At 35.0% G+C, this 11,092-nt stretch overlaps 1 protein-coding gene across 3 annotated transcripts in view; it reads left to right on the top strand.

The window, feature by feature from the left end:
* Positions 1 to 10,423, top strand: part of LOC149785568 (uncharacterized) — a 12,046-nt gene extending 1,623 nt beyond the window's left edge. For 2 of the 3 annotated variants that reach the window (XM_089979358.1, XM_089979359.1), the window contains exons 3-4: positions 3,763 to 3,908; positions 7,865 to 10,423. In XM_089979358.1, coding sequence (XP_089835484.1) covers positions 3,763 to 3,908; positions 7,865 to 7,920 — 202 coding nt within the window. In that variant the 3' untranslated portion in view covers positions 7,921 to 10,423. The remainder of the gene's footprint in view (positions 1 to 3,762; positions 3,909 to 7,864) is intronic. The other variant, XM_089979360.1, reaches the window with a different exon arrangement.
* Positions 10,424 to 11,092: the final 669 nt, after the last annotated feature.

Here is an 11,092-nt window from a genome sequence, read left to right as displayed (position 1 = left end):
TAAGGAGGAACCTTAAATATTTCCTATTTTTATGTCACAAATTACGTATTACTTATCTGACACAATATTAAAATATATTACAAGGAAATATGAGCCCATAATACGTAAATATAATGATGCTCGAGGTTTAGATTCATGTTGTCAAATAAGAATATTGACAGTACGGACAGATATTTAACACACACACACACACACACACACACACACACACACTCACACACACACACACACACACACACACACACACACACACACAGAGTCATCATTCATATATAACAAGAATAGTATCTATAAATACTTATTACCAAGTATTGAAATAACCACATTACATCCTCTAGCGATGACAACTAACTCACTCACTCACTCACTAAATAAATAAATAAATAAATAAATAAATAAATAAATAAGATCAGATATTGGATACAGTGACATTTCAATTAGCTGACTCATTACAAATATAGGAACATTTTAAATCATTTTATTGAGAAAAAGAGGTCATTTTCTTTCTCCAACTCGATCCATCTCTATTACCGTCTTGTAAAAGAATCAAGGCACTTCTAGATACTCTTTTCATGTAAATTCGTGGTAAAAGGAAAAGGAACAATAAAACAAGAACAAGGACTCATGCATGAAATACGGTCTTTAGAGAATATAACTTCTGCTGAAAATACTGTTTTAGATGTGTTAGAACAAAAATGACTGAATTATAAAAAAGAAGACAAATAAATTTCGAGGAACTTTCATCAAGTGAAAAGCAAAATGGGTGGAGGAAATTGAGAAAATGACAAACTACTTTGTCACCTAGAAAGTGAGACCTAGAAAGAAATTCTGTGACAAAAATATTATGACCTCAATAGTTAAAGCGTCAGCCTCGGATGCAGGGGGCCACGGGCTCGAACCCCGGCCGAGTCATACCGAAAGGCTTATAAAAATGGAACCAGCAGCTGCCTCGCTTGAAGTTTAGCATTAAGAGGTTAGTGTTAGGAATGGTTGGCCTGGTGTCAGGATAATGTGACTGGATGGGGCATGATGCTAGACATCACTAAAAACTGTCACACTGCAGACATCGTAGAATTAATATTATATGGCCCAGGTCCAATAAACAATTTAAATTGTAAGTTAAAATAGAGAAGTTGGTAATATTTTTATGAAAAACATACATAGAGGAAAATGAAATATAAGACAGAAATTTAAATGATCTTCTTTAGAGTTATAACATTCCTAAGTTAATTCAAGATTAGTCTTCAAAATTAGAGTTGAACATCTCCCTTTCCGCTTTTGATAGCTAAGAAATATGAAAAATAGCAAACGTTCTGAATTGGATATTTTCATGGCAGTTTGTTTTAAAAAATCTTATGGATTGGGCAAATTGTAGCCAAATTAATTAACACCACAGATGGCACTGAATCTTTTCCAACAGTTTTGCAACAGGAAATTACAATTTGTATACCCAAGGAAAGTAAACCAAAATGATAAATACGAAACTGTTGTCATATATATTTACTAAATGTCGTCTGCAAACTAGCATCAGGATGTACTGCCAAATGGATTATACTAAATGCTATAATACCTGAAGATCAACCTGTTTTTATTAAAGAGATAAAGGTGGTAAAGATTTTTTTACAAATTACTTTTGAACTCGAATGTTTCGATAACTTGTGAAAAAATATGTCAACAACATTTTAACGTCGCTAGGGTTTACTGGCAAAATAATATTATTATTAACATTGTATTCTCTTTATTACCAAGTACTACATATACACTTACAAGATGAACATAGATATACCTACATTAAATGATAAAACAAGTTTCTTTTTTGAAAAGAATATGACACATTAGAAAAATACATTGTAGTCAAAGCGGACAGAACAGAAATTTTCCTGATAGTTTAGAAACAGTAGGAATCATTGATTCTATCCAAGCATAGTTAATTTATATTGTATTATATTCTCTCTCTCTCTCTCTCTCTCTCTCTCTCTCTCTCTCTCTCTCTATATATATATATATATATATATATATATATATATATATATATATATATATATATATATATATATATATATATACAGATGTGCATTGACTTGAACACGACCATTCTCTCTCGTTTCTTTATGTTCACAACATTAAATTAGATGCAACAGAATGCAATATCTAGAATATGTGTTGATGATATGAGTATGTAATAATATGTAATAATAGTACAGGAGAAGACTTTAATGTTGTGATAATTACATATGACCTGATTCCATTACCAGTCTGTACAGGAATTAATAAAAATGTTTTTGGAAAAAGTCTAGGCAGTTGGTATTAATAATCCCTCTCTATTACCTTTCTATTAATATTTCAGACAGTTGGTATTAATAATACCTCCCTATTACCTTTCTATTAACATTTCAGACAGTTGGTATTAATAATCCCTCCCTATTACCTTTCTATTAACATTTCAGACAGTTGGTATTAAGAATCCCTCCCTATTACCTTTCTATTAACTTTTCAGACAGTTGGTATTAATAATCCCTCTCTATTACCTTTCTGTTACCATTTCAGACAGTTGGTACTAATAATCCCTCTCTATTTCCTTTCTATTAACATTTCAGACAGTTGATATTAATAATCCCTCTCTATTACCTTTCTATTACCATTTCAGGCAGTTGGTATTAATAATCATCCCTCTCTATTACCTTTATATTAACATTTCAGACAGTTGGTATTAATAATCCCTCTCTATTTCCTTTCTATTAACATTTCAGACAGTTGGTATTAATAATCCCTTCCTATTACCTTTCTATTAATATTTCAGACAGTTGGTATTAATAATCCCTCTCTATTACTTTTCTGTTACCATTTCAGACAGTTGGTACTAATAATTCCTCTCTATTTCCTTTCTATTAACATTTCAGACAGTTGGTATTAATAGTCCCTCTATTTCCTTTCTATTAATATTTCAAACAGTTGGTGTTAATAATCATCCCTCTCTATTACCTTTCTATTAACATTTCAGACAGTTGGTATTAATAATCCCTCTCTATTACCTTTCTATTAACATTTCAGACAGTTGGTATTAATAATCATCCCTCTCTATTACCTTTCTATTAACATTTCAGACAGTTGGTACTAATAATCCCTCTCTATTTCGTCTCTATTAACATTTCAGACAGTTGGTATTAATAGTCCCTCTCTATTTCCTTTCTATTAATATTTTAGACAGTTGGTATCAATAATCATCCCTCTCTATTACCTTTCTATTAACATTTAAGTCAGCTGGTAATAATAATCCCTCTCTATTTCCTTTCTATTAATATTTCAGACAGTTGGTATTAATAATCATCCCTCTCTATTACCTTTCTATTAACATTCAGACAGTTGGTATTAAATATCCCTCTCTATTAACTTTCTATTAACATTCAGACAGTTGGTACTAATAATCCCTCTCTATTACCTTTCTATCAAAACTTAAGACAGCTGGTGTTAATAATGCACCAGCACGAAGCATGCTTCTCGTACCGTTAGATTGAGTCTGCACTCATCTAGTCTATGGTTTATAATAATAATAGTAATAACTGGTGGGGAAGGTGGACACCTTTATGTATGTATACTATGCAAAGAAGTTTAATCCCCACCCCAAATCCTTCCCGTTATGACCTAAATCCCTGTGTCTTACTAAAGGATTGTATGAAATGCATGATATTGATACTCCAATGGAATTAGTCACGGCAATTTAGGATATTATTATTATTATTATTATTATTATTATTATTTCAGGCTTCCAGGAGCCGTAGCAGGTGGTATCCTCGGCTTTATTTTGCTTGTGGGAATTATACTTGCCCTCACGATATACTTCTGCCCTTGCATTTGGTGTCCGTTTGCTTTAATGAAAAGGTCTTCTCGAACTGCATTTACTAAACAAGGTACAGTTTTCTAAATAACAAAAATGTATACGTCATTAAATTAGAAGTCTACAGAAAAGTAGAAAGATCCCTATACTTTTCACAGCCATTAACCATGCCCCCACCCCTGCATCACATATATATGCAGAGTGTCCCCAAAACACAAAGCTCCCCCTCGATGTGGTGAATTCTTGTTCTAGACGTCTACAGACTCAGCACCCCCTCCCATCAGTTATATTCAGACATTTACTGGCTATAGCTTCAAAGGCGAAAGAGAAGTAGCACAACAATGCACAACTTAAGGAATAATTACACACTCTATATACAAAATACAAAAACATGTGTGCAAAATTACACAGCTGATGGAATCACTACATATTCTATATGCAAAAAATAAGAACATGTGTGCAAAATTACACAATCTATAGAATCAATTCAAATTCTATATACAAGAAAATACATGCAAAATTATCACCCATTAAAGGTCAATCAAAAGTATAAAACCTTTGTGTATTTCTGCAGCCTCACCCCCATCTTATTTTAAACTTCATCATCTCTATTTTAAACGGTACATAAATATTTGTGAGAGATTACACACAAACTCATGAATGACCAAAATCACACAATCCAGAACTTTTCTTCGAAATTCTTGGGGATAAACACACCCTTGCTTTACATGGTCATAACAGGATGGACTGGAAGGGAAGATAGACACCTTTATGTATGTATACATGCCAAAGAGGTTCAACACCCCCACCCCGCAAACCCCCCCCCCCCCCCGTTATGACCTAATTCCCTGTGTCTTACTAAAGGATTGTATGAAATGCATGATATTGATAATCACATGGTATTAGTCACGGCATTTTAGCACATAAACGCACATGCACATACATGCAGGGACGTCATTTGGGGGGTGGGGTGGGGGCACGGGGGGGGGGGGGCATTAGCCCCCCCTTTGAATTTGCATGTGCTGTAAAATTGCTGTAGCCTATATACTAAAATTAAAAAGTCCGTCAAGTTTTGCCCCCCCCCCATGAAAATTTAAATGACGTCTCGGCTAGTATTAACTTTCTAATCTGTTATTCAGCCTGAGCCAGCGCGTTGATATTTGCATGAATCAATGTTTGCCCATCCCCCCCCCCCCCCGAAAAAGTTGAAATGACGTCCCTGCATACATGTATATGTGTACGTATGTTGAAGACCTGAAATGATACATTTTAATCCAAACATTTGGATGTCTATCCTTATGATGCTGATATCAGAAATGTAATCGTTATGGGAAAAAAGAAAATAGACTGAGAGATACGAATTCTCAGTTTTAAATTTACCTGGACTGTTTTCACAAAGGTTAAAGAAAATACGACAAATGTGCTTTGCTCAAACATTCTGCAATTGTTTTCGAGATATTACTGTCAGAAATTGTTCTGTTCGTGAAGCATCTCAGACCAGAATGAAGATCCGAACCGATTTGCTCAGATCCGAGTCATAGTCTGAACCGATTTACTCATTTTGGATATTAATTATTCCATAGTGTGAACGCACAATTGATGTTCTCATTAGGAAGTTGGGTAGTGTTTTTGTTGTTCATATGAGGGGTAATTAAAAAGTTCTGAATAATAGCGCGCTGTTTAACAATGTTTTAAAATTATTATTAGAGAACAGTACGTGAGTTCCTCCACTTAAGGAACTCCCCATGCACCACTATGCACTTTGTTAGTTTGACTATCCAATTATCAGATCCGGTTTATCATTCAGTTTTTGTATATTTGTCATACATTGGAAAACCGCATTTTCCAACGCATGGTTACTTTCAAATCGTCTGGCCCTCAGCTACTTTTAGTAACTGGATTCAGCCAAACGACACCTGAAGCCAAATCACCCATGTATGGGTGATGGGCAAAGTGTGGATGCTGTGATTCTTCAGGAAGTCTATCACGACGACTGATTTATGCACTGTTACGTTATTATAAAATAGATTGATACCATGGATACCGTTGGACAGACGGACGGTTATGTGGTGTTCCACATCTTATGTCAACACATTGGAGGCATAAAATGTTCAGTGACACTAGTAGAGCCAGATACAAGTACTTCGACATCGAGGGAATTTTTAATCGAAAAATAATACATATCAAACTATCTTCATGGTTCTACTACTTGGTCTATGGTGGTTAGTTTTGTTTTCTTTTTTAATGCGAACTTTATTATTTTTCATCAGCTGTGACAATCTTACTCAAACATCTCTGCCCATTCTTTCAATATTTCGTGAGCAGCTATTTGGCGATTTCGATTTGAATCTGTTTCTCATCAGCTGTCAACAAATACCGGATCGATCTCAGGGCCGAATCGGGGGGTGGAGTGGTACACATACCAACGTTCAGTCACTTCTTAATTTAAATTTTGAAATTCGTTTCGTTTTCCTGCGCACTGTTATTGTTTATGATATACCCTTTGTTTAAAGAGACACCTAGCCTTTTGCTTTGGTGCTCTTTCTAGGAAAGTCAGGAAAAGTGTGAAATATGTTATCCCCACCCATGCATACATACTTGACCTGATCCGGATCTGCATCTTGTACAAATCTTTTGCAACCATGCTTAAAACTACTATACCGTCGCAGAATCATCGGATATGACAGAGAATCACATCCACAGACTTCATCAAAGTCACGTTTGATATCAGTCGGAGAGTACCTTAAAATCGCCCGGATTTTACAGAATGCTCATTGCTTAGCAGCAGAATTGTTCTCCCTCTCCGACATTTTTACGTCACTATCGTTTACCTATGTTACTTCACACGCGGTGCTGCTGCAGATCGTTTTTCGAACGTTATCTTGTCTATCAATCGGCGTTAAATTTATTGATAGGTACAAAGAGAAACAACAAAAAATTATATCAAATCATTCAGAATGTTTCAAATACCCCTCGTAACTGCTAGCGTGCATTCTTGCATATACAAGGGCGTTGAATAACAGAAATGGTTATTCTGTTACGTTGAATGCATCATTATTGCGTGTGAACCCTATCCTGGAATAGCTTTATCTCTCTTGTTCTCAACAATCCGCCACAAATACACTAAACAGACCGTCTGTTCAGTAAATTTTAGCTCAGATCAGTTTTCAGTAACGGCTCAGAAGCATCCGTGTTCCATTAACACTTATTTAGTTAAATTTCATATAAAGATTTACATAATCCCAGTTTTGTTGTTCTGCGTTGGTGAAGACGAGATAAATATTAGTATTTTATTCATCGACTTTCGTCCATTTTAATATCTTTTATTCAGTCCCATTGGTTTCCTCTGATCTGGGAAAGCATGGACCCTACTTCTTAAAGGCGAGGCCGCTCCGGTTGCCTAGTGGTTAGAGCGTCCGTCTGGGATGCGGGGGATCGTGGGTCCGATCCCCGACAGAGTCATACACGAGACTTACAAAAATGATACTAGCAGCTGCCTCGCTTGGCGCTCAGCATTAAGATGTTAGTGTTAGGACTGGTCGGCCTGGTGTCAGGATAATGTGACTGGGTAGTACATCATGCTACATGTCTGCGACATGATGCCCCAGTGCTAGGCAATACTATAAACTGCCACACTGCTGACATCGTAGCAATATGGCTGAAAAATTGTTAAAGCTACGTTGAAAATCCAAATCATACACATTCTTAAAGCCGATAAAGGCAATATAATACATGCTGCCAATCGCTGCACTATAGTTATTTTTTTTTTTTGTTATGTGCAGACGTTTGGTCAACTGCCAATATAACAATTGTTGATTACCTTTATTTTTGAAACTTAGTTTTGTCCTCGAGAAACAAACAACGCATGGAGTCAATAATATTTAACTGGTTCCGTGCGGGAACTGACACAGACCATATTCTGGTTTGCTTCAGTTCAAAGTTAAATTTAACAGATTCCGTCGTACAATTGTCGTAGCTTAGTAATAAAGGTTTGAATTACCTGAATTCATATTTTTTCGTTTCTTGCAGGGGCAGCTGGACCGCTAATTGCGGAGGAACAGCGAAACTACCAGGCCGTCATATGATTGTCATTGATTTTTCTAGAATAATTCTGGCACTTACTTATGGTTGATTGTATTTTTAATGTCGGATGTTGCCTTTGTAGAATATAACTACACAATGGCAGAATGAGGCAAACAAACTTGACTAGACACACGTTTGATTAGATTGCTCGCAAAATAACTACGTTTCAAAGGATAGAAAAATAGTTTATCACGGTTCTCACATTCGTTTAGAATTTTATTACGATTTTAAAAGATGGGTACAAACCTGCTGCAATCAGGCCTGCTTTGTTTAGTGTATATGTAACGAAACGTGGTTGCAAATATATCTAAGGTAATTCATTTAAAACGATTTAGATGCAATGGAAACCCACCACATATGTTTTAAATAAGTCACACGTAATTGTTATTCTTCAAATACTTTAATTTAATAATCATGCAAATTTATACACGTACCCTGAGCCGCATGGCACAAACTCTACTCCCCCCATTCCTCCATGGTTTACCCAGACTTTTCTCTGTAATATGTATCGACCTGAAGATAGTGTTCCAACCGAGATTATCCTCGTCAACGTTCGTAAGGCATTTCAGCTATTTTTAAGAAAATGTACTCAAAATCAGTATAAGACACTTAACCTGACTGGCTGAAATGACACGATGACATACAGGTGTAGAACAAAATTATTATCTAATGTTGGTATAGGCGGGACATTCGGGTTTTTAGCAACAGCAGATTTAGTTGGCTAAGACCGGTGCAGAAAGAAATTATTACATGTGTATTTTTTATGTTTATGTTACCAAGGCTTATCGAATGACATACACATATGAGAGACCATGTGAAATCAATGTGCGTTGCATTCGGAGATTTCAAAAAGTCATTTGTACCTAATGCGATTAAATCTACAGGAGGTATTACGGTACCAATTACGCAAGTCCAGGTGGGCGGGGCTTAACGTGTAGGAACATTGCATTCAGAAATAAAGAACAACCCTAGCAGTGATTGGTTCATTATGTAAGAGTTGTACTTTCTGTTAGGCTTTAAAAGAAAAGTTAAACCTCTTGGCAACATGTGAGATTATGTTAATTAATATCTAGATCATATTTTGTATTTTTTATGATTTTTTAAAAATGTGGTACACATGGCTGAAACTGTGTATGTTGTAACTAAATAACTCTTACCCCTGTCTAGTTCCAGCAGAGTTATCTCTCTTAAATGCAATGGAGTACCTGGTTTTGTCTTTATCAATTTGACAATCTAACATTGGTCTCTATAACAGTGTGTGCCATGCACGCTGAGGTAGGATATAAAGTATATTTATTTCACAAAACATTAGCATTGAGGTATAAGGAAAAACAATTTGTACCGTGATACCAGGATCTTCATTTGGGTCATACATTTATTCACTTCTCAGTCGACATTTTGTATTAAGGGAGTCAACTTATGACTCCTTTAAATTGGTCAAGTTGAATACAGGGCCCATGAAAATAGTCAAATAAAATCTGTGTCAGCGCGTAAGTTATTGAGAAATAAAATTTAGAATAAAATAGAAGAGAAAAAACATGGTATACTGTAGCTTGATGATATGAAGGTAAAAACTGAATGCAAGCTTGGTATTGGACGCTCCTTTATATCCCTCACATTGAAAAGATACACATTTATTATTTTAAGATCCTGTTACATGCTAGGTTCACATTCAAGTATTACCACTATCGATTAATGCATCAAATAATTTTAAGCACTTTATCATCAGTTTAGGTTTATGTGCATCGCACCACCCCCACTCCCAGAACAAAACAAAACAAAAAACAAATACGGGTGCTCTTTTCTATCAGCTCTGTTATGGAGACCACCTAATCGATGCTTCATGTAATTTGCGACATTCTCTCCTTGACAGATAATCCAATCCATGCACATATATTTTCACGAAATCTTGATTTCCTATGTCCTATATATCCGATTCCGCTCAACAATGACAAATCAAAAAATAAAGTTATCTCCACTCTTGCTCAACATGAAAAAATGTTAAATTACCCGAACTACTTCTTCTGCCACATGTAGCTGTATTTCAAAAGGGTTTACTTTTTCCAGACCAACCAATGAATGGATAGTTCCAACAAAAAATAGGTAGGGAATTCACTGCTTGGTTACGCCTTGCTATCCACCATTTTCGCTCACAAACAAAAGACACAGCTTGATTACTTGCCTATTGCACTGCAGAGGAATTTGAAAGATTACATTAAAGATTATTAAAATATGTGAGAAAAATGGTTAGCCCATGTGCTTGGGACACATGCGATTCAGACTGTCGTTATTATGAATGGATTCAAGAGGGATTTGTTGTTGAATTTTCCCAAACCAAACACGAACATAGAAAAATATCTGCTTGAGTCATACATCATTTATATTCATCACTGATATATAAATACATAAAACTGTTTCATTAATCCTTGTGCTTGTAAAAGTGTTTAAAAAAGTATGGTAATGTTATGTCATAATATTACATGCAATAAAGAAAATATGAGCATATGTGTTGTTTAGTTTTGTCTTTTTATTAATTTGGTTTGTTACGTTTTTAAAATTAAACTTGCAATACTGGAATCCTGCTTAGTTAGTAAAAATGTTGCTACAGTGTTCAAAATTTGGTATTTTCTTGTAGCTGGTGTCAAGTTGACAAAACAACGCCCTCTGCATTAAAGTCTAGAATGGCCCTAGATACTTTAATATCTGTAAACTGCAAAATTTTGAAATTCAATTATTTTGAATTAAAGTTTTGTTCTGGAAGTACTTTTTTAACAAAATATTTTTACTTTATGACGAAGTGAAACTTATAAAATATTTCTTTTGTCTTTATTAGGTTTGAGTCTATAAATAACAGCAAGCTATGTCCTGTCATTTGTTTCAATCATTGTCATTCTGACTTTAAAAAAAAAAAAAACGATCTCTTAGAACTTACTGATTTTATAACACCTATCCAATGTTATGATATCATTGAAGTAAGAGAATAAAATGTTTATTGATTTCAGTTTTTGCGTATGATGATAAAGCAAGCATGTGTGATTAGGGCGGTTCCGCAAAGGTCAGTTGCAGTAAAAATTCCAGACTTTCGTTCAAAAGCAACTATTTCCAGAAAAGGACGATTTTGTATACCTTATAAATATAAGTATTCATTAGGCATCATAAATGCATTACATAGGC

Source organism: Sinohyriopsis cumingii, chromosome 13 (genome assembly GCF_028554795.1).
Source record: "Sinohyriopsis cumingii isolate HCF-2022 chromosome 13, ASM2855479v2, whole genome shotgun sequence".
NCBI lineage: Eukaryota > Metazoa > Mollusca > Bivalvia > Unionida > Unionidae > Sinohyriopsis > Sinohyriopsis cumingii.
This window is presented reverse-complemented; position numbering and strand designations above follow the sequence as displayed.